This window comes from Lates calcarifer, unplaced genomic scaffold (genome assembly GCF_001640805.2).
Source record: "Lates calcarifer isolate ASB-BC8 unplaced genomic scaffold, TLL_Latcal_v3 scaffold_20_43, whole genome shotgun sequence".
Classification (NCBI taxonomy): Eukaryota; Metazoa; Chordata; class Actinopteri; family Centropomidae; genus Lates; species Lates calcarifer.
This window is the reverse complement of record NW_026118149.1, coordinates 563229-586444: the sequence shown is the minus strand read 5'-3', so window position 1 is coordinate 586444 and position 23216 is coordinate 563229. Positions and strand designations below refer to the sequence as shown.

At 46.1% G+C, this 23216-nt stretch overlaps 3 protein-coding genes across 3 annotated transcripts; all 3 read right to left on the bottom strand.

The window, feature by feature from the left end:
* Positions 1-725: 725 nt before the first annotated feature.
* Positions 726-6420, bottom strand: surf4l (surfeit 4, like). The gene is made up of 6 exons (XM_018693500.2): positions 6130-6420; positions 4527-4713; positions 4373-4449; positions 4020-4063; positions 3582-3771; positions 726-2621 (listed from the first exon to the last, which is right to left on the bottom strand). Exons 1-6 carry the CDS (start codon positions 6175-6177, stop codon positions 2355-2357), a joined length of 813 nt encoding a protein of 270 aa, XP_018549016.1. The 5' UTR covers positions 6178-6420; the 3' UTR covers positions 726-2354.
* Positions 6421-7561: 1141 nt separating this feature from the next.
* ciz1b (cdkn1a interacting zinc finger protein 1b) lies at positions 7562-14069 on the bottom strand. Its single transcript, XM_018693487.2, has 14 exons — positions 13956-14069; positions 13290-13391; positions 12655-12742; positions 12411-12568; positions 12117-12187; positions 11961-12037; positions 11366-11506; positions 11192-11286; positions 11020-11113; positions 8567-8671; positions 8278-8448; positions 8102-8138; positions 7836-7957; positions 7562-7761 (listed from the first exon to the last, which is right to left on the bottom strand). The coding sequence occupies exons 2-14, from the start codon at positions 13316-13318 to the stop codon at positions 7690-7692; spliced, it is 1260 nt and encodes a 419-aa protein (XP_018549003.1). The 5' UTR covers positions 13319-13391; positions 13956-14069; the 3' UTR covers positions 7562-7689.
* Positions 14070-16755: 2686 nt separating this feature from the next.
* Positions 16756-22824, bottom strand: kazald3 (Kazal-type serine peptidase inhibitor domain 3). The gene is made up of 4 exons (XM_018692708.2): positions 21769-22824; positions 17526-17686; positions 17301-17448; positions 16756-17126 (listed from the first exon to the last, which is right to left on the bottom strand). The coding sequence occupies exons 1-4, from the start codon at positions 22334-22336 to the stop codon at positions 17041-17043; spliced, it is 963 nt and encodes a 320-aa protein (XP_018548224.1). The 5' UTR covers positions 22337-22824; the 3' UTR covers positions 16756-17040.
* Between the last annotated feature and the right edge of the window lie 392 nt (positions 22825-23216).

Below are 23216 nucleotides of genomic sequence, written 5' to 3'. Positions count from 1 at the left end.
TTTCAGTCTCTGACAAACATCTGGTTTCCTGAATCTAACGTTTCTACCAGTCGCTGCTGGAGCTTCTGTCTCTACATCTGCATCAGCTCAGAGAGCTGCTGATGAGTTCAGGTAAATGTCAGGTGTGAACGACGTCTGAGACGTTTCATTCACAGGATTTAAAGAGTCGTCCTGGTTTGTTCTGCTCTCGTTTCCTGGAGAGAAAGAGACGGAGCAGAGAGGAGAAAACACTCAGAGAAGAAGAGTTCAATATTCACTTAGAGCAGGAGAGGTCCTTCACACACACACACACACACAGTGACCGCTGGGTTTTGTCTGGGGCCTCTAATTACCTGCAGCCAAGGGCAGCACCTGAACACAACACAATTATGAGTTATTGATTTCTCCACAAAGCAGCAGCTGTAACAGTATGTGTGTGTGTGTGTGTGTGTGTGTGTGTGTGTGTTGTCGACCCATTTTCAGTGTCCATCTGCTGCAGCCTGAACAGCAGCCGCTTTAATTTACCTGAGGGTCGAGGCTAACGCTAACAGAGGCTACATGCTTTTTACTTTGCCTGAGTTTAGCTGAAGTGTGGCGCTTGGTTTCGACCTGTGTGCAGCCCGTGTGGGTGGTGACACTGTCTGCAGGAGGTTCTGATGGGGGGGGATCCAGACCTGGTCCATTAACATATAAAACATTACTTATCCACCATGTTCACAGTTGGAGAAATAAACAGAGAAAAACACTTGACAATGCTGAACTGATTTATTAAACATCTTCTACAAAAACACGTCATAGAAAATTATTTCACTTTGTCACAGACGAGACAGAAAATAAAATCTGATTTTAAAACTTCAGAAACATGTTTGGTTTGTGCGTGAAACAGACGAATAATGAAGCAGCTGCAGCAGGTAAACTCCTCCCACCTACAAGTAAACTCCTCCCACCTACAGGTAAACTCCTCCCACCTACAAGTAAACTCCTCCCACCTGCTGGACAATTTCAGTTATTACAGTCTCTTAAAAACAAAAACAAAAAGCAGATTTCTGATGTTTTAGATGTGAAGTGATGGAGGAGGATGACATGTTTCTGTCTGTAAAAATCACACAATGTTATAAAACACATTCATACAACACACACAAACACACACACACACACACATCAAGGTGATTGGTTGCTCTGAACACAAAAGGAGGGAGAAGAGTGTGAAAATGGAAATAAATAGAGAGAGAGAGAAGGAGGTGAGTCTGCTTCATCTGGAAAAATGATCAAAAATCATTCAAGATTTCTTTGTTTCTTTTTTCATCTTTTAACGCTTCACAGAGCAGCAGCGCCCCCTGCAGGCAGGAGTGGTCATTAACTCTGTTGTTGCTCTCAGTTTGAGCGGTTCAGTGGTTTTCATGAGGAGAAAATAAAAACCTCCGACTGAAACACAGCCCAACAGTGCTTATTACCCATGATCCTCTTCTTCCGGAGCAGGAAGTGCTGTGGCTGTAACAAACACCAAACTGTGTTTCTGATTCTTGATATTTGCGTCAGTTTCCTGGATATCAGAGATGAGCAAAGTCTTTTTAACTGATCTACAGTTCAGCATCACTCTGAACTCTCTGGGTCTGATTTCAACGACAAACAACGAAATCATTTTATTCAGTAAAGTTTCTGGATATAAACCAGACAGAACGAGCAGGTATTTTTGATCCAGACAAACTTTAAAAGATTCAAAGAGTCAGATTTGATCAAATTCTCTTGAACCTGTTCTCTGTGAGTACTTCTTACACACAATGAATCTGAAAAATCGAAAGGATTGATTTTTCAGAGCTTTTGCACCGTGAATGAAGGCATCACAGACTGCCCTCCTCCCCAACAGGACCTCAAACTGTCCCACAAACATCCTAAAAAATACGTCCACAACTGCAGTCAGTCGGGGGTAAAGGCAGCTGACGCTAACAGACTCAAGCATACCGGAGCACCTTCAGTGGTCAACTGAGACCAGCAAGGACCAGCACAGAACGCCACAGGAAGTCTTTTCTACCAGCAGCCATCAAACTTTATAACCTGTCCTCTTCTGCAGGAAGGGCGCTGTGTTTTCACTGCACAAGACTCTGTTCTGACTGTTGATCTTCAGGGTTGAAGCACTTCACTTCAACATCATCTGATTAGGAGCGTCACTTTAAAGCTGGATTCTGATCCATAAAAACAGAAAAATGAAACCTTGAATGTTTTTAATTTTCCAGGTTGAGTGAAGAAACAGAATAAACAGATGTTACACTGACTTATCTTTCATCAGTCTTTTCTTCCTCCTCCTGCTCTTTTTAGCATCAGTTCTTCCTCCCAGTGTCACCCCTCCTCCTCCTCCTCCTCCTCCTCCTCCCCCCTCACCACTCCTTCTTCTTCTCATCCATAGAGACCCCCCCGGGCCCCAGGGCCACCACCAGCAGCAGGCCTCCGATCACCGACGTGGTCTGGAAGAAGTCGTACTTGAGGAAGTCGTGCATGGGTTTGTACGACGGGATGGTCCAGAAGGCGTTGAAGGTGAAGTTGATGCAGAGCAGCCAGGCCACCAGAGTCAGAGCCGCCAGCTTCGTCTTGAAGCCCACAGCCACCAGGACCATCAGCGCTGTGCCCACCAGGTTCTGCAGGATCTGAACAACAGGTCAGTAGTTTACAAAAGGGTTGTGAGTGGCAACCAAGTTCTGGTTCTGGTGCTACTGCCAGATCGGACTTTGTTCAATTTGGGAACTTTCTAAGAGCTGTTTATGCCTCTGCTCTCCCAACAACGCTAGTACCAAGTACGACAACAACAACATCTGGACAACGGTTCGCATTCACTCCACCACATGGCCGCAGACAGAAGAAGAAGGACCATCCGAGACAAATCCAGGAGCTGGTTTGTAAACGAGGGTCTACCTCTGTAACATGGACGTGGTTTGGTTTCGAAAAGTCTGACACGGACCAGAACCGGTCCCAACAACAGACTCAAACACCATGAACCTCCTCTACCACCTACACAAGAACCACGTCAAAGAGTCGGGAGAGAGTTTACGAACGAGAAAAGAGCCTCATACATTGTTATCGGGATACGAGGTTTTGTCAACTCGCACAGCCCTAATTTCCTAACTAGAATTTCCTCCTCATGGTCGTGTTTTTCCACCATTACTGTATGAACATGTGTTTGTGCAGTCACCGTAACCTTTGACCTTTGATCGTCAAAATCTAACCAGATCGTCCTCGAGTCCGACTGAAGCTGTCACTGAGATGTCACGTTCAGGAGAATGATCAGTTTTCGTATCTGAGAGTTTGTTCTGTGGCTGAAGAACTGGCAAAGAACTGGTCTAAGATCAGGCACCGGCTCTGAACCAGCCCCCGAACTACTGATTGAAAAGGGGTTTTCTGCCAACGCAGCTTGAGGGCACCTTGAACGCACCAGCGATGTGTTCAGTGACAGCTGTTTGTCCAACACTTTGGTGCAGAGACAAACATTCAGAAAGGACTTGTCATTATTCTGCGTCGCTTTGTGTGGCATTATGTTGTGTTTCGTTTCTTTGCATTATCTTGTGTCGTGTCGCTTCACGTCGTTGTTGTGTTGTGTTGTGTAGACTCACACTGAACAGGCTGAGGTCAAAGTGCAGCAGCGTCATGAACATGAGGACGAGGAGGACTCGACCTCCGAGCTGCAGGAGGTGCTTTGGAGAACTCTGATGACCGAGGGAGGGGACTCCCGCGAACACGCTGCGAGCCTCCCCCCTGCACTCAGCCAGGAGGAGGAGGAGACCTCCCCCCAACGCCAGGTTCCTACAGAGAGGAGGGGGGAGGAGGAGAGTCAGCACTGGTTCAACTTTAATCTGTCAAACATCAGTTAGTTTTCACAGTCACCTCAGGTTTACAGCCCAAGTACAAAACTTCCATTTAAAAACCATAAATTTAACTTTCAGATTCATGTCTCTGCTGTTTCAACAGTAAAGTCTCTGAATCTACAGACAGAGGATGTTGTTGTCTTCTCTGTGTGTCAGCTGATCACAGGTCAAAGGTCGCAGACTCACCTCATTAAGAACTTGAGGTCCCACAGGATGCTGTAGGCCACAGTCTGCAGGGGAGGACACAATAACAGCACACACAGCAACAGGAAACTTTACCTTTTGTCCAGTTACAAGAAATAAATAAAGTTTGTACAAATACAAAATGACAGATGGAGGCAGTGGGATTCCAGCAGCTCCTGGTTAAATCCCTGTTTTTATCAATGGAGTCTGGTAGAGATATATAGAGATGTTCCTGGTTAAACTGAAAGGATCTTCCTCTTTAATAAAAAGCTCTGTCTCTGTAGGAATCCTGTCATCATGTTGTCAGACACTGAGAAGAACAGTCTGAGTCTGTCGGGTGTGTTTGTTTTCTGTACCTGCATGGCGATGATCCCGAACAGAGCGAAACAGGCGTTCTGAACAAAGTTTCTGCTGAGGATCAGCACACAGCCTCCTGCAGAGAGAGACGTTACAGAAACACGGAAAACAGAGACTTTAATGTTTCCTACGTGTTGGGAGTCGGAGCGTTACCCAGCTGTCCCAGCAGGTTGATCAGGACGAAGGTGTTGGCGAGGAAGCGTCCGCAGTTCCAGGTGGAGTCGATGTACTCGCTCTGCTCCCCCCACTGGAACCACATCCTCACCCCGTCCTCCAGGAAGGTGCTGACCAGGCAGAGCCGGGCCACGTGGGGGAGGTAGTGTTTGGTGACCCGGAGGAACTAGAGCAGAGGGGGGGTGGAGGGGGTGAGGAACAGCCTGATTCACACAAGGTGATGTTTTACAGATGAAATGAAAAGTTCATCATCTGAACTAAAGAGACGTCAGAGACAGGATGATGACCATGGACACAGACTGAAAGACCCTGACGGAACTGATCCATGATAATCAATCGATCAGCTGATCATTCACAATATGAGTCATCACACGTCTGAACCTGGAAATATTCAGTTTACTGATGAACAGCAGCACATTCTCAACTTTAAAAAGACAAGCTGCTGATTGTTTGACCTGTGATCAATGAATGGACTCATTGATTAATGTGTCCATACACACTGCTGCTGAACAGGGACAAACAGGGAAGTGTGGTTGTGAGTGACACATGTTGTTTATGTGACTGATGAGCTCTGTTCAGTCTGTTCAGTCTGTGGATGTGGCACATTCACCGTCCTCATCAAACTGCTTCCTGTTTAAGCTGCAGCAGCTGCAGTTTGTTAAACGGATTCAAACTAACGACTGTCAGGAACAAATTATCAATACGTCGCTCTTAGATTCATTTTTATATCATTTCCGTGTCGGAAGATTAACCTTTAAAGCCGCTAACTTCCGCACCAGCCTCCATTCAGAAATCTGTCAATTTAGGACTTACTTGCTGGTTGGCGGTGACTCACAGCGGGTAACAGCTAACTGAAGACCTCAGGTTCACAGCGACCCCCCCCCCCTTCTGTCGGCATACGTGTAACTGACCACAACTCAACACAACCACACTGGCTTTGCTTTTGTTCCCAAACTCTTTTCTTTACTTCAGATGTTTTTGAGGCGTTTCACAGTAAAAACATCTGCTTTGAAATCAACGACAAAGAAAAAAAGTTATTTTAGTTTCTCTGAGAAAAGTAGAACCGGATCATTTCCTGTTCTCCTTCATGCAGCGGACGTCACACCAGATTCCGTAGAAGAATCCGTGATTTTTAAGTTTCTTTCTTCTCCGTCGACATTCTCAGCTGGTAGAAAACAGCTGCGGGTCCTGAACACATCACTAGGAGCCACTCATCACCTCGGCAAACAAGGAACTTGATTATAAACCTATTTCTGATATCTTTTTCTGGAGTACTTTCCTGCTACACCCATATTCTGCCTCCGCCAAACTCCGCTGTGCTGCAGAGCGCACTTCTGCTTCAAAGTTTAAAAAGTTGACTTTTACTGGAACAAAGTGCAGTTTGAGTGAACAGTTTCTGAGCCGAATTTACCGCCACATCACTGTGGTTAATGTGAAGAGTGAACGAAGCTGCTTTAATCTGACAGACTTCTGAATGGAAGTCGGAAGCAGCGGAGGATATCCAGACCGCCGCCGCCTGCCCGACTCCCTGCCCTGCCTGTGGCCGGCTCAGGGAGCGTGTTTCCCGGAGAGAGGAGCTCACCTGGTCCGCCACATCCTCCGCCTGGCTCATCAGGTCTCCGTGTCCCATCTCTCTCCGCTGTTAAGGCACTTCAGCGCGGACAAACGGCGTTACAGTCCCGGTGGGATGATGATGATGATGATGATGCTTCGCCGTTGCCTCCGACCCACAATCCTCTGCGAGGAACGGGAGGGCGCCCCCTGTGGGCCCCGCTGGGTAAAACATGCCACGTGGACTGTCTTGAGTCTGAAAAGTATTTAGGAATATTTTCATTTTTCAGACTAATAAAATATTATAATTACTCATCAGAAGTGACTCATGTTCTTACTTCATTAAATCAACATTAACATTAAATTAAACATTTCTATAACAGATGAATTGTTTCATTTTTTTGTAGCAGAAAAAACAACAGAATCAGATTCTGTCCTTTTATTTTTATCACAGACTGAATCTCTTGGAATATTTAACGATGCTGTAGTTTGTCTTTTGTTGTAACATTGGTTTAAATGGTGCTATAGTTTATAAATAAAGCCTCTCATTAATATTTTTGTGAAATATGTCTGAAAATGTGAGAACTGAAAGAAAACCAGTTTATCATTTTCTTAATGCGACAAAAACAAAATGAAAAATAAAAAATAAAACACAGTCACAGCACAGGGTTAAATATATTGTTGGTTTTAGCCTCTTCACATGAAGAGTTTATAGAAATGTAAAATGCCACATTTAATTCATTTAACTTGGACTCTTAAAACCAGTTTCACAGTGATGTGGAACCAGAACCAAGAATAGAATATATTTACATGTATATACAATAAAATCTGCTCAACATGGACCAAGATAAGCAGGAAAAACTGATGTATGGATTAACCAGTTAAAAAACAACGGCTTAATTTAAAGCAGCTATATGCAAGTTTTTGCTATTGCTACATAGCTAACGTTAACATTAGCAGCTATATACTCACCAGTCGTGAGTTCAGCATCAAACGTCATTCCTTTTCTCACTAACAGCTGTTTCCAGAGGTGGAAACCAACACCAATGTTCTGGTTCTATCACTTCTTCTTCTACTGAAGTTAGCATGCTAACCAGCTAGCCCTGGCCTGTCTCATCACGTTCCTTTAGGGACTTACTGTAGCGTAGCGGATGAATTCTAAGCTCTTTTGTCTTGTGGACACAAGGAAGGCTGAGGCTCTTGGTCAGTGAACAGCTGCTAATGCTAATGTTAGCTATGGCTGTTCAGCTGTTAAGTTTTGGCTAAAATCTTGACCTGTCCACGTGGAGCTGATGATCAGACCTGTGACCTTTTCAAAACCTTCTAAAGCCTTTTTTTTTTAGAGGAAGCTGAATTCAAGATTTCTTAAAACCTGCAGTTGGATGCTGAGCTGCAGTTCCTCTGACGACCACCAGATGTCAGCGATGGACAGATCAGCCACAAACACACTCTGTGAGTCAATCTGTTTAAACCTCATGAGCTTTAATGGTTTAATTATTTTCCAGTGTTTTGTGCTTCAAGTGCATCAGACGGCAGGATGACATCATCATCAGTCCATCACCTGGAGACACAGATGCATGGTGGGATATGGTCAGGTGGGAGCAGGTGTGTCCTCCTCTCTCCTCGTCCTTCCTTCACTGTTTGTCCTCTGAGCTCTGTGGCTCTGAAACACAAAACAACACACACTCAGCTGTGTGTATCTGTGTGTGTGTGTGTGTGTGTGTGTGTGTGTTTTACCTGCAGGTGGAGGTAGTGTGTGCGTGTCCTGCAGTGTGTGTGTAACGCTGTGGTCTCTCTGTGGAAAAACTTGTTGCAGAGTCGACACAGGAAACCAGACACAGGAACCACAAAACTGCTTCCTGTGGAGACAGAGACAGACTGAGACTTATTCTAAATCTTTTTCATTTCTGCATCTATTATCAGTTTCAGCAGACGTTCACCGGGGGGCGACAAAGCTCCGTCACTTTAACATCACCTCCTCCTCCTGTAACACAGGATCGTACCATATGTGGTGTGGGGGTCGTATTCCTCTGAGTCAGTCTGCAACACAACACACACAGTTTAGAAAGCATCACTTAACACTTCAAATACTTTCCAGACTTTTCCAGGACCTGCAGACGGCACCTGAGCACCTGATTGGTGGACTGATGTAAGTTTGAAATTAAGATCCAGGCTGTACCTCTGACACTTTCTCCTGTGCTGCCTCTTTTCCTACATCATCCTCGTCTTCTTCATCATTAGCTACGTCTGCTTCCTCCTCCTCCTCCTCCTCCTCTTCCTCCTCTCCCTCGAAGCAGCCGACAGCATCCACAGTGATCAGCTCCTCCTCCTGCGCCTCCTGCAGGTGCACCTGGGAGGAGACGGACAGCGAATCAAACTCTGTGTCCGACCCCTTCCTGTAAGTTTCTGACCTCTGACCTTTCTCTGTGATTGGTCGGTTGTGTGACTCCGTGGCGCCCCCTGCTGACCTGCTGCTTGTGCTCTGGAGACTTCATGTGCTCCACAAACTTCCTGGGAGTCCTGAAGTGACGTTTACAGACCGGACAGAAGGGACGACACAGCTGCTTACACATCTGGATCAGAGAGACGTCAACAGAGGAAAGTAAACTGCTGTGATTCAGCTCTGTATCAGCTGAAATAAAACTAAAGCTGAACCTGAGCCTTCACTGGGTTCTACTCTATAAACGTCCACCAGTTAATATCACGAACCTCTCTGCTGCAGCTCACTTCACTTCACTCCACTTCACTTCACTTCACTCCACTCCACTCCACTCCACTCCACTATACTTCACTCCACTCCACTTCACTCCACTTCACTTCACTCCACTCCACTTCACTTCACTCCACTATACTTCACTCCACTCCACTTCACTTCACTTCACTTCACTCCACTTCACTTCACTCCACTCCACTATACTTCACTCCACTTCACTTCACTTCACTCCACTCCACTTCACTCCACTTCACTTCACTTCACTTCACTCCACTTCACTTCACTCCACTCCACTATACTTCACTCCACTCCACTTCACTCCACTTCACTCCACTTCACTTCACTCCACTCCACTTCACTTCACTCCACTATACTTCACTCCACTCCACTTCACTTCACTTCACTTCACTTCACTCTCACTCCACACTTCACTCCACTCCACTCACTCCACTTCACTTCACTCACTCACTTCACTCACTTCACTCCACTTCACTTCACTCCACTCCACTTCACTTCACTCCACTCCACACTTCACTCCACTCCACTTCACTCCACTTCACTTCACTCACTCACTTCACTCCACTCCACTCCACTTCACTTCACTCCACTATACTTCACTCACTTCACTTCACTTCACTCCACTCCACTCCACACTTCACTCCACTCCACTTCACTTCACTTCACTCCACTCCACTTCACTCCACTTCACTTCACTCCACTCCACTTCACTTCACTCCACTCACTCCACTTCACTTCACTCCACACTTCACTCACTTCACTTCACTCCACTCACTCCACTCCACTCCACTACTTCACTCCACTCCACTTCACTTCACTTCACTCACTCCACTCCACTTCACTTCCACTCCACTCCACTTCACTTCACTTCACTCCACTCCACTTCACTCACTACTACTTCACTCCACTCCACTTCACTTTCACTTCACTCCACTCACTTCACTTCACTTCACTCCACTTCACTTCACTCCACTCACTCCACTCCACTCCACTCCACTCACTTCACTCCACTCACACTCCACTTCACTTCACTCCACTCACTCACTCACACTTCACTTCACTTCACTTCACTTCACTTCACTTCACTCACTCACTCACACTTCACTCCACTTCACTTCACTCCACTCCACTCACTCCACTTCACTCACTTCACTTCACTCACTCCACTTCACTTCACTCACTTCACTCCACTTCACTCCACTCCACTCACTTCACTCCACTCCACTCCACTTCACTCCACTTCACTTCACTCCACTCCACTTCACTTCACTCCACTCACTCCACTTCACTTCACTCACCACTTCACTCCACTTCACTTCACTTCACTCCACTCACACTTCACTCCACTCACTTCACTTCACTTCACTCCACTCCACTCACTTCACTCCACTCCACTTTCACTTCACTCCACTCCACTCCACTCCACTCCACTATACTTCACTCCACTCCACTTCACTCCACTTCACTTCACTCCACTCCACTTCACTTCACTCCACTATACTTCACTCCACTCCACTTCACTTCACTTCACTTCACTTCACTCCACTTCACTTCACTCCACTATACTTCACTCCACTCCACTTCACTCCACTTCACTTCACTTCACTCCACTCCACTTCACTCCACTTCACTCCACTTCACTTCACTCCACTCCACTTCACTTCACTCCACTATACTTCACTCCACTCCACTTCACTCCACTTCACTTCACTCCACTCCACTTCACTTCACTCCACTCCACTCCACTTCACTTCACTCCACTATACTTCACTCCACTTCACTTCACTTCACTCCACTCCACTCCACTATACTTCACTCCACTCCACTTCACTTCACTTCACTCCACTCCACTCCACTTCACTCCACTCCACTCCACTTCACTTCACTTCACTCCACTCCACTTCACTCCACTCCACTTCACTTCACTCCACTCCACTTCACTTCACTTCACTTCACTCCACTCCACTATACTTCACTCCACTCCACTTCACTCCACTTCACTCCACTCCACTCCACTTCACTCCACTCCACCTCACTTCACTTCACTTCACTCCACTCCACTCCACTCCACTTAGCTTAGCTTAGCTTAACTATGCCTCACCTCACTCTTCACTAATTTCTTCCTGACAAAACATAATTGACCAATTAAAACCCAGCGATGGCTGTGATGTCATCAGCGCTGTCTCTCACCTTGTGTTGTTTTGTCCGTCGGTGGATGATGACATCACCGCTGAAGTGAGTCTGACAGGTGTCGCACCAGCGCCGCGCGTCAGGCTGACGCCCCCTGGAGGACGACAGGAGAACAGGACTGAGAGAGTCTGGATCCAGATCAGCAGTGAGTCGTAGGTGTGTGTGTGTGTACCTGTCCTGCAGTGTGTGTGTGTTGAGGCAGATGGAGTGTGTGATCTCCTGCAGTTTCTTCACGTGTTCTGCTCCTGACATGTGTTCATGAAACACCTGGACGACACAGACAGGAACGTTGAGTGCAGAGCACAGTTTGGTGTTCCTAATAAACTGATCACTGTAGGTTTCTCACCTGCAGAGAGCGACAGGTGAGGTTACAGACGTGACAGTGGAGTCCACCTGTCTGTCTGTCTGCTGTCCTGTCCGTCTGTCCGAACTCTCTGCTCTCACTGCTCTGCTGGATGGTGACCTTCAGTGACCCCACGCTCTGCAGCTACACACAGAAAACACCACAACACATCCACCAACATTCATGGACGAGGACGAGGGTTCAGTCAGTTTCCAGAAACTTTCCATGGGAATTAGCTAGAATTCACAAGATTAAACTGAGGTGATTCAATCAGAGATATAATCCTGTTGTGTAGTCAGAGACAGACCTGCTGCAAACTAACCCACATTTAAACGACGACACTTTGACTTTATCTGTGAAAAGACCTTAAATCGATTCTTTCAGTGAACAACAACAAAAACATGAATGTCAACAGAAGAAAAAAATTCTGAAGAAGCTGCGTCACAGCCTCTTAAACTGTCAATGACATAGTGTTAGCTAGCTTACATTTGGCATATCTGATTTAGCGGCTAGCTAGCTGCTGTGTAAAAAATTGAAAATTTTGCAGCTCTAACGAGGACTCATCACAATCAGTCTGAGCGTCAGATCGTTTCATCACCTCAGCTGTTCTGCTGTCCTCACTGAGCTCTGCTGACCCCTGCTGGTCAGGAGGAGGAACTCTGGCCAAAACACCATCTGATAACAAACACACATTACACTGTAATCTTCGTCCCATCCAGGAGCAGAGGATCGTGTTGCTCTGAGATAAACACACCTCCTGCAGAGCTGCTCTCAGCTGCTGGCTGATCACATGACCCCGACACCTGAGCTGCAGCCTCCTCCGCTCTGTGGGAAACACAGAGAAATATTCTTTTAGTTTTAGCATTTTCTGTTTTGTTTTCTCTCCGACCACTGGGCTGTTTTACATCTCTACACACAGAAACTGAATTCACTGCTTTTCCAGACTTTTCCAGGCCTGCAGACATCCTGTGTAGTGACCACTGCAGCCGCCAGGGGGCACCATGACAGAAATAAACTGAGCTCTGAATCCAAAAAGCCTCTGACTGACCCGTCCAGTCTTGCCCTCTTTGTCTCTCCTGAACCTCCGTCAGGTCCCGGGTCTCCACCTTCACCTCTTCTCTCTTCTTCTGTGGTGGTAGAGCTGCCGCAGTGCTGTCGGCCGTCTGCACTTCCTGTCCCTGAGCCCACCCACTTCCTGCCTGACACCTGACCAAAAAAAAACAAATAAATAAAGTGAAATTGATCCATGTCAGCAGACGAGCGGTGGCAGTGAGGAGGTTTGTTTTATCTACCTGGTGTGGTGGAGGCTGTCTCCTCTGAATGGGGCCAACCGGGAATCGAACCTGCGCCACGGTGTTACCTGCAGCAGGTATGAAACACCTGCAACAGGTAACAGGAGAGAAAACATGTTGAGATACTGCATCACAGTCAAACCAGTGAAATCCAGATCAGACTGGACCAGGTCTTTACACTCTCCCTCTTGATCTGGTCCAGATAAGGTAAACTGGTTTCTGATCTGGTCTGAAAGAGAAAATGTTTTGACCTGTCAGTAACATCCAGGTAAAGCTACAGATGAAGTGAGACCTAGTGGTGAGAAGGCAGACTGCAGCTGACTGAACACCGAGCGTGTCGGAGAGTCTACGGTGGCCACCAGGGGCCAAAATGGCATCAACTAAAATCTAAAATCTCTCACAGTCGTTATTAAGTGTTAAAATCACAGATGGACAGAAGTCAACTCCAAACATCTGAAAGTCAGGACAAAAAACCAAAAGTGCTCATTCTGAGAGAATGAAAACACAACGATGATCAGTTTTAGGTGATTACACACAAACAAACAAACATGTTGTTGGAGATTGTAGTCCACCTCTGACCATAGATCCTGTAAATGTTTCACACTGGAGCTTTGAAGATGTGAACCTGCTCTCACCTGTCTGTCCTGCGCTGCTGTTTAACCATGGTGGAGCCTGGACCCGTTGACCTCTGACCCCTGTTCACCAGCACTGACACTGTCACTCTCTTAATGACAGTTCTGTAAACAACATCAAAAATCTAACTTTAAGTAACAGTAATAATCCACTGTTAGAGTTCAAACCACAGCTACATGAGTCTGTGAAAGATAAACTCCACCATTTCAGTGACAATATAACATTTACTGCAAACAAACACACCTGTTAACTTTATAAACAACCATTAAGAACTCCGTTAAGATATGACGGCTTTTTAAAAGCAGCTATGTGACTAGTGCCTCAGTCTCAGGCGACGACTTTCGCCTAAAACCAAACAAAACTGAACATGTTTGGACACACACAGACACACACATCTGAACCGAATGTAATACTGGTATTTTTCGATTCCTAAAATTGTTTAATTCATGTTATATAACGGATGTAACTGTGCTGATAATCAAACAAACTTTTACTTCGCAGGTTTCTAACAGAGCTCTCGCTCGTCACGTGGTCTGGCTAACGTTAGCAAGATAAAGCGCCGAACAGAGGCTGACTTTACTGGTTCTTCAGTAAACATCAAAGACAGAGTTGATATTAGAGTAAAGACAGATTTTAATCTAACAGCAGTTTAACTCAGCCCATCTTACCGCTCAGCAGAAGCTAAAGCTAGCTCAGCTACATGTAAACACAGACTGGACTGGCTGTTTGAGTCTGAGCCGCTCTGTCGCCCCCTGCCGGCGGGGAGGAGGAACTGCGGCCACCTGAGGAACTGCAGCTTCTTATGTCAAACAAAATACAGAAATAAAACACCAACATTATATTTACAGTGATGCTCATTAATGTGCATCGTGTGAATGATAAGAGGTAAATAAATAATGTGTTGTTTTCCCGCTGTTTCCAGGCTCCAGGGGAGAGCTGTGATTGGCTGATGAGGTCTGGAAGTTATTTGCAGGTTGCAGTGAATCTGTTGGTATTTCCTGGATTCACTGAGCAGACACACAGAGCAGCTGCAGGGATGATGGGAAAACATCGGCGTGGTGTTCACTACAGCGGCAGATACTCTCATTACAGGTTCACTCTAACATTTTCACACCTGCTCTTTCTTTAAATGAAGCTTTAATGAAATAAACACAGAGAGCAGCAGAATGTCAGTCTGAAGATATCCACACATATCAATAATAATAAAATATAAAAACAATAAAATATTATTTCTCTTATCGTCATGCCATAGAACGAGTCCAGGGACAGAGGTGAATTCATATCAGATGATGCAGTTATTAGTTATTATTATTATGTGTGTAAATGAGTGGTGTTCAGTGACCATAAAAAGTATTATGGTCTGTGCATCTCTATAGAAGTGGGACTACAGCGAAACATGTTGAACTGCTCCTTTAAAGCTGGAGGTCTGCTTCTTTACCGTCTGTACAGTAAAACTGTTTCCAACAGCCTGGAATGTAACACACACACACACACACACACACACACCATCATATAAAGTGTGTGTCTGTTATTGATTTGAGTCTCTGACATCTTTTCACAGTAAAATGTGTTTTTCATTCTGAGTGGAAAAAATTTCTCAGTGAAGAAAAAAAAATCCTCTGTTTGTTCAGAGCTGACAACAAATAAACTGCTGCCTCCATCTGTTAGTGTGTTTGTGTTATTACTGTAGTTCGACCTCTGCTCCACAAGCACAGTCGCAGTCAGTCGGAGCAGGAACCTTTAAAAAATGAGCATCAAATTTTCTGTGATTTGCATCAAAAATCCTGATCGTCCTCCTCCTCAGAGTCATAACTCGAGTCAGAGCTGAACTCACACACATGAAACTCATGTTGATGTGATTCAGAGCGACTTCCACTCCCTGAGGAGACCATGATCTCTGATGTCCATCCAGAATAAAGCTCAGAAAACAGAGGCTGTAGAACTTCATTCAGAATCCTCCTGTTTTTAACTCTCCTTCAGGATCACAGTGATCCAGTGAGATCTGAACATCCGTGAGTTCACTGCAAACAGGAGCTGATCACAGCTCATTGAGCTGCTGTTAACGGAGACACTCAGTGAAGAGTAAAAACACAGGGTTGCAGCCAACTCACTTTCTCTAACAACAATCACTGTATGTTAGAGTAAGTGAGTTAGCTTTACATGTCACTTTACATCTGACATGTAAAGTGGGTCTGAAGCTGAGTATCCGGTCTGTCAGAGCTGAAACTCTGTTGGTTAATGGATTCACCACATGTTGCTTCAGTTTCCTCTGAATGGAAACACAGACAGACAGACGGACTGAGAGGATTTCATTCCTCTCTGAGGAGAGTTCTGACTTCCTGTGGTCTAAATCTGGATGGTTTTTAGGAGGTCCTGCTGTCTGACAGCTCAGGCTCCTGCAGCATCATCTTTATATTCTACACGATGTGATTTAAACTCAGGTCAGCCTCAGGTCAGGGGGTTCACCTTGTTAATCTTTGTGGGAGAATCTGGGTCTGCCGGTGGTTCTGGACTAAACATCAGAGACTTCAGCTTCTGCATAGATGTTTGTCTGAGGTTTGTCTTGTGTGCATTCTCAGTTTGCACATAAAAGACCTGAGAGGAAACAGGAAATTCAAAGTTTTCTCTTCCTCCACCAACCAGTCCAGGTCCAGAACTCTTCAGTCCATCAAAGTTTTAAACCAGAACCTAACTAAAGTCTCATTAACCTCATGCTGTACTTAAGAGAAGATATTTGTCTTTTCAACAGCATGAAGAAAGTGTTGAGACAAATTTCCTTCAGGACAATAAGGTTTAAATCTCTTAGACCTGGTAAGGTGTAAACATGTTGTAATCAGATCTTAGCTGTAAACACAACCTGACCTCTGACCTCCACTGAGCTCTCCTCTCATCAGCAGCTCTCTGACCCGATGAAGACGTAAAGAAGCTCTAACAATCACAGTGACTGGTAGAAACGTTAGATTCTCGTCACCCGGAGCCTCAGGAAACCAGATGTTTGTTGGTGTTTAGTGTTGACAGAGCGGTCCGAGCTAAACTGGACAGTTCCTACAGAAACAAAGACAAGTGAGAACGCATTAAAACACCTGGTGGAAACACAAAGATCGGATAACACTACACCTACAGGCTGAGGACTGCACCGTGACACCGAAACCAACGAATCAAATGGGACAAAAACATAAAGCTTGTATCAGAGTTTCAGGTGTGAAAATTCCCTGGGACTCGAGTCACAAAGGTTTTATCAACTAACGTTTCTGAAGACTAAAAACTGTCCAGAGTTTAAGTCGATCAAAAACAGCTCAATGAGGCGTCTTCTTAACGGCAATATAACGTCATCTCTGAGTCGTAGTCTGTGGCGTCCATCAGCTGTGTCCACTGATCCACCAGGAGACGGTGAGGTGGTTGTTTCAGTCTGAAAATGAACTGATTTAATATTAATTCACATATCTGATGAATAAAGTGAAACAGCTGTTTGTTGTTTTACATTTATTTAGAATCATAAAGTTTCACACTGACAGAGCTGACAGGAGACTCCGCCTCCCTGTCACCCTCCTGTGTGATGGTCAGAGTAATGAGAAGATACACTGATACAAATATTATCAAAACTTTGATATTTCATTCACTGGAAACAAACTGGCCTGAAGCAGAACCTGTCCCTCTGCCAACAAAATGTCTGTGAAGTCCATCAGCTGAGTGATGGTGTGTTTACTGTCTCTGCCGTGAGAGGAGACAGGAAGTGATGTCACATGGGGGGAGTCAGTAGAAGTCCTCGTCGTAGTCTGTGGTGTCCATCAGCTGCTTCATCTCTGAGACGCTGTTGGCCAGGTAGGACGACAGCTCCTCTGACAGAGACACAGGTGTGTTAGTTTCATCAAACAAAACCTTTGACCTTTGACCAATAAAATTGACTCCTTCATCCTCGGGTCCAGGTGAACGTCTGTACCAGATTTGAGGAAATTCCCTCAAGGTGTTACTGAGATTTCACGAAGACAGACGATCTGAAACTCCGGTCTCACCTGCTCCCAGTATTCCCAGTACAGCCGAGGCGGAGACGGATCCCAGGTTGTTACGAGCAATGCAGCGATAGGTCCCTGAGTCCCCTGGCTCCGCCCCCTCAATCTGCAGCCAACTGGAGAGCTCGAATTTCATAGGACCGCCCCGAGACTGTGAGACGGACAGAGACAGGAAGTCAGACTTCTGTTCTCTGTTACCAGAGCTAGGCTAACGGCTTCCACCTGTACCTGGACAGAGATGTGGGGGTCGTCCCCGGGCAGGATGACGTCTCGGCCCTCCTTCCTCCACTCCACCAGGGCCATTGGAAATGCAAATACCTCGCAGAGAAACACCAGACTGCTGCCGGTCCCGTTGACCTGACTCTGAGGGGGAACCTTAATGATGGGGACTGACACAGACAGACAGGAGGTTCACTCAGGGGTTATACCTGCAGCAGGTCTGAAGGTAGCTGCAGGTAACATACACGTCCCCGACGAAACCAGAGACACATTCATCAAAACACAGTGTGACAGAAACCAGCTTCAGCCTGGTGTAAACACACAAATACGTCAGTGAGAGAATCTGGATTCATCAGTGTCAACAGACAGCGACAGTCTGACTCTGTTTTGTATTGATCTGTATTGATCAGGAACCGATGCTCTGGTTTTTCCCTCTGACAGGCTCAGATCAGCTGTGATGTTTATCAGATGATGAAATGAAAACGTCTCTGGTTTACATCAGAGTAAACACTTGTTCCTGATCAACACTGAGTCCAGACTTTAGTCCTGATCAATCATTTACACCCAAAACCAGGATGGAACAGAGTTATCTGTCTTTACATGTAAACATTTATTCTGCAAAAGGTTGGTTTGGCCTCAGCTGAGTGTTGATGATGTTTGATTGTTGTTTAAATGTCGGCTGTGTCTGTTCCAGACATTTGTCCTGTACTTTTCCTACATGAACACAACTGTTGAATGTTAATGGACATGTTGACTGTTGTTCGATCCACTCCACCTCATGTCTGCAGCAGGTGAAGGTGACACAGATCCAGGAGCTGGTTCCTGAACCAGGAGTTCTCTATGGTCATCAGGGTGAGATGTTTGTCCTGACCTCAGCTCGTTCTCCTCAGAGTCTGACAACATGATGATAGGATTCCTACAGAGAGTCAGATCCTTTTAGTTTAACCAGACACATCTCTATATATCTCTACCAGACTCCATTGTCAGAAACAGGGATTTTACTGAGCTGAACACAGGAGTCACAGTGTGGAATGAAAATGTGTGTGATGATGACCTGATGATTAGATTTGTCTATATGTTTCTCTTTATTCTTTTAATATTACATTTTTCAGATTTAATTTCTTCTCTAGTTAAAAAATGTTGATGTTGAAAATTCTGATTTTATCGTTGTATTTGTTGTGAAATTCCTTTTATTTCCAAAATAAATCAGCGGTTGAAGAGTTTTGACTTGTTTCTTTTCTGGAATTATTCGGACTTCACTGTGGAGATTTTCTTTTCTCCCACAGGTTTGGAGTTAACGGAGACACTGAGAGTGTGAGCATCTGATTATTCACATCATATCACACACACATCGTTTTTACAGCCACTTCATCCCTGAATCAAAACGTCAGCACATTCCTCACTTTTAATGGAGTGAGCAGTGTGACCTTCAGGACACAGGAAAATCCTCTCTCTCTTCAGGACACACTGTGGTTGTACCCTCTCTCTCTCTCTCATATGATTATAGTGTCTCTCGTCCCTGTTCACACTGACTCTGCGACCCAGAATAAACCTGGTTTTCCTGTCGGTCTGAGCCGTCACGCTCCCAGTTCTCAGAATAAAAATATTTCAGATTCTCTGCCACCACAAACACAGCCTTTCATTAAAGTGACACGGCTCTGAGTTTGTCCAACGGGACCAATATCCTGGAAGCTTTTTTCTGGGTGTTTGAATCATCTATCAGTGTTTTTAAACACACTAACAGATGGAGGCAGTGGTATTCCAGCAGCTCCTGTTAAATCCCTGTTTTCATCAGTGGAGTCTGGTAGAGATATATAGAGATGTTTCTGGATCTTCCTCTTTAATAAAAAGCTCTGTTTCTGGAGGAATCCTCTCATCATGTCAGACTCTGAGGAGAACGATCTGAGTCTGTCAGTGGACGGACTCTGATGTTAGTTTACAGCTGTTCATGGTTCCTGATCAATAGGTGATTGTCTCTATCAATCATCTACAGCCAGAAAGATGGAAAATCCGACCCAGGTTCAAAACAGAGTCAGAGCAGGAGGTGAGACAGCAGCAGAGAGGTGGAGGAGGTGGAGGACTGTAACACTGTTGTAGTGTTCCTGTTCAGACACTGGCTGTTTGTTAGAACAGAGCACAGAGAAGGTGGGGTTCCCCGTCTGAACAGGGGGGTCACAGTCAGACCCGATCACCTCCATCAGGACTCGGGGTCTCGCCGAGTCCACGTTTATAAAACAGCCTGATGATCAGGTTTCCTCTGTGTGTTTATTCAGCGCTCAGGACTGATCCAGGCTCAGTCTCTGCTGCTGGGAACACTCTGTTCTCCCAGGCTCCCTGAACTACACACCACCTGGTTCCTCTAAAACCTGCAGGAACTTTGTAATCTGATTACTGACACACTGAAGGAGAGCAACATGACTGATCAGAGAAGGAATAACCAATCTGAGTTTACTTTACAGAAACAATAATCTGACATTTATCCTGAGGATTAGAATCCACTGACGTCTTTCAGATATTTCACATGAAAAACCCGGAGACCTGAACTCATCTGGAAACACAGACAGCAGTTCTGCAGACCTGGGTTTTTCTCTGCCATGTTTCCTGGGGTTTGTTTCCTGCCGACTGAGCCGAGCTGAGTGAGGACAGAGGGAGGACAGACCGAGGACAGGCAGAGGACAGAGTGAGGACAGACCGAGGACAGACCGAGGACAGACTGAGGACAGAGTGAGGACAGACAGAGGACAGAGTGAGGACAGAGTGAGGACAGACAGAGGACAGAGTGAGGACAGACAGAGGACAGACCGAGGACAGAGCGAGGACAGAGTGAGGACAGACCGAGGACAGAGTGAGGACAGAGTGAGGACAGACAGAGGACAGACCGAGGACAGAGCGAGGACAGAGTGAGGACAGACAGAGGACAGAGTGAGGACAGACCGAGGACAGAGTGAGGACAGACAGATTATCAGATTAAAATGAAGGGAAACCGAAAACTGGACACACGAGGACGTTTCGCTTTAAAACTGAGTCAAAAGATTCATCAGTCAGTTTTCTGATCAGGTCACCTTCCTCTGAGGTCTGGTATCATCCTCCACAACTGGACTGGGCAACCTTCAACTTTTGGAGACAAAGACTGAAATCAGTCTCTTCCTGTCACCAGGAATGAGTTTCTTACTCCACTCTTCTTTGGCTCTAGGTCTCTCAGGTCCCAGCTGCAGGTGGTCTACAGGATGCAGATCTGGACTCTGCTGACCACCTCAGAACTCTACAGAGCTTCGTCTTAAACCACTTCTGGGTTCTCTCCAGAGTATTTTTCATGTCATTGTCCTGATGAAAGACCCTGTCCTGCTGGAAACCCTTAGGTGGTCTTCAGATTCAAAGCTCTGTCTTGGTCTCATCTGTTCACAGGACGACCTCTCATCAGATACGATCCACAAGACCGTACCAGAGCCTCAACACAGAGTTAATGTTATGAAACAGTTTCTGTTTGGGTAGTTTGAGGAAAAGGTCCTGGTTTGGCTAAAAGTTTGTGACAGAAACAACAATAAGAATCAGGTTCAAAAAGGAACTGGGCTCAAGTCTCTGGTCCTGAAGGTCCGGTCCTTGTTTGACCGATCCATCAACCTCAACTTTTTCCCTCTTTATGCTACATCTACATCATAGATGTCCTAATTAGTGCGGCCACTAGGTGTTGCTTAACAAGAAGACGTAGCTGCTGCACAAATGACGTATGACATGGTTTTGTGCAGCAAGTCAGTCTCTTTGAAATCTCTGTTTCAGCAGTGGGATCCAGGCGGGTCTCCGACCACAGCATCTTATTGAGCTGTGTGTTCAAACAGTCCTCAGTTTCAGTCGTCCATCAGTCCTCCTCTTCCATCTGTCAGCTACAGAGACATGATGACCTCTGACCTGAGACCTGAGCCATCTTCCCTCCATTTAACCTGGCTGCTGCTGGATCTCTGTGTTGTTTCAATACAAATTAAAGCATCACATGATCTCCATTGGCTGTGGCTACATAAAGGTTTTTACTTCCTGGTTGTGTTTGACTTTCTGAGGGATCAGGTGAAATATTCTGAGGATCAGACCGGGGATTTAAACCGTTAAAGTGACCTGACAACAGCTAAATCTCTCTCATCCTGTTCATGATGGATTAAACTGAAAACATGTGAACTTATCATCATCAGAGAAGAATCTACAGACAGACACGTGATGGACAGAGATAGGTGACACAGGTAAACAGACAGGTGTGTCCTACCGGTCTTGCAGGGCCCCCTCCCTCTGATCTTGAGCTCTGGTCTGGAGAAGGCGGCCTCTCTGAACTGGCACGTGTTCATGTATGTTGTCCCATCGCTGCCACACACCGCCTCCTGCTCCTCACACACACACACCTCCTCCTCTTCATCCTCCTCTCCTCCTCCTGCTGCTGCTGCGGGCCGTGGGTCCGCCTGACACCGCAGCCCGGTCCCGCAGAGCCCGTAGTAGACGCTCCGGTCCCCCGGGTCGCAGGCCTGGCCCTCCAGGTTTCCGCACTCCTTACAGCAGCCGCAGGAGTCCAGCACCAGCCCGGCCCGGCAGCCGCGGGTCTCCGGGCACAGGTCCGGCTCACACGGCCCGCAGCGCACAGCCCCACCGGTCCCGTTCCAGCTCCGCCCCCCGCCGCCCCCCAGCTCCTCGTCCAGGAGGTCGTAGTCCAGCAGCGGGTCCATGAAGGAGGGCAGGCCGGGCGGCTCGCTGCTCAGGTCGGGCAGCTTGTTGGGGAAGGCCCGGCCCGTGTGGAGGTTCAGACAGAGACTCAGGAGGACGAGTCCCCTCATCCCCGGCATTTTAACCCGGTCTGTGGATCCGCTCCAAGCACCGTCACCGGGACCGGACGGGTGATACCGGTCGGTCCGGTTCTCTGTCCGGTTCAACGGCGGGGAACAACCCAGGAGGAGAACCGTGGACGTGCGGGTCTGTCAGCGACCTTCAGGCTCCACAGTCACATTCCTCTGAGGACAAAACTCCGGGAAAATACCGGGAAAACTCCGGGAGAAGTTAGAGAAAAGTAAACCTGCGGTAATGAGCTCCGAGTCTGGATCCAGCATCTGTTTAGACCAGTTTTTATTGTGAAGCAAAGACCCGGACCCGGACTCAAACCGTCTGAGGTTTAAACAGCTGAGCCGCTCGCGCTGCTTCACCGCACACAGACAGGCACGAGACAACCGAATCAAGTCTGCCAAAATAAAACACCACACATCCTGTCAAATCCTTCAAAATAAAACCCGTTCCAGTCAATTTTAAAACAAACTTTTGTTCCCTGTTGTTTCTACCTGCAGCTGTTTCTCTGAATAAACTCTGACTCTCCATCAGGTCAACAGCTGAGACCAGACCTTTAAACATAATCAGGAATCAGAAACAAGTCACAATTAGATTTAGATTCTGACATTCGAGGTTCGATCGTCAACAGGACAAAACAGGCCCCAAAAGTCCTGGGTTCATGCTACATCATTTGACTCTTTGCAAATCTATCAAAATATAACCTGAATGGTTTTAGTTTATCACAAAAAGGTTAAAAACTAAATTTTAACAGTTGTGAAGCTTCAACCAGTGAATTTTGGACATTTCTACTTAAAGATTAATTTAGTTGTTGCAAATTAATTTTGTCTCAGTTGTCTGGTTGATTTATCAACAAATAAATGTAGAAAGAAAGAGAGAAATATATAC

What these genes read in the sequence shown, in the direction of transcription:
- surf4l (XM_018693500.2), bottom strand. Translation starts at nt 6,177, where the DNA reads ATGGGACACGGAGACCTGATGAGCCAGGCGGAGGATGTGGCGGACCAG. An exon ending in CAACCTGCTGGGACAGCTGG is followed by an intron (nt 4,450 to 4,526) that starts GTAACGCTCCGA and finishes CTCTCTCTGCAG; the next exon opens with GAGGCTGTGTGCTGATCCTC. An exon ending in GACCTCAAGTTCTTAATGAG is followed by an intron (nt 3,772 to 4,019) that starts GTGAGTCTGCGA and finishes TCCTCTCTGTAG; the next exon opens with GAACCTGGCGTTGGGGGGAG.
- ciz1b (XM_018693487.2), bottom strand. Translation starts at nt 13,318, where the DNA reads ATGGTTAAACAGCAGCGCAGGACAGACAG. An exon ending in AAGAGGGCAAGACTGGACGG is followed by an intron (nt 12,188 to 12,410) that starts GTCAGTCAGAGG and finishes TGTTTCCCACAG; the next exon opens with AGCGGAGGAGGCTGCAGCTC. An exon ending in TCACCTGTCGCTCTCTGCAG is followed by an intron (nt 11,287 to 11,365) that starts GTGAGAAACCTA and finishes TGTGTCGTCCAG; the next exon opens with GTGTTTCATGAACACATGTC.
- kazald3 (XM_018692708.2), bottom strand. Translation starts at nt 22,336, where the DNA reads ATGCCGGGGATGAGGGGACTCGTCCTCCTGAGTCTCTGTCTGAACCTC. An exon ending in ACCCCCACATCTCTGTCCAG is followed by an intron (nt 17,449 to 17,525) that starts GTACAGGTGGAA and finishes TCCGTCTCACAG; the next exon opens with TCTCGGGGCGGTCCTATGAA. An exon ending in ACTGGGAATACTGGGAGCAG is followed by an intron (nt 17,127 to 17,300) that starts GTGAGACCGGAG and finishes TGTCTCTGTCAG; the next exon opens with AGGAGCTGTCGTCCTACCTG.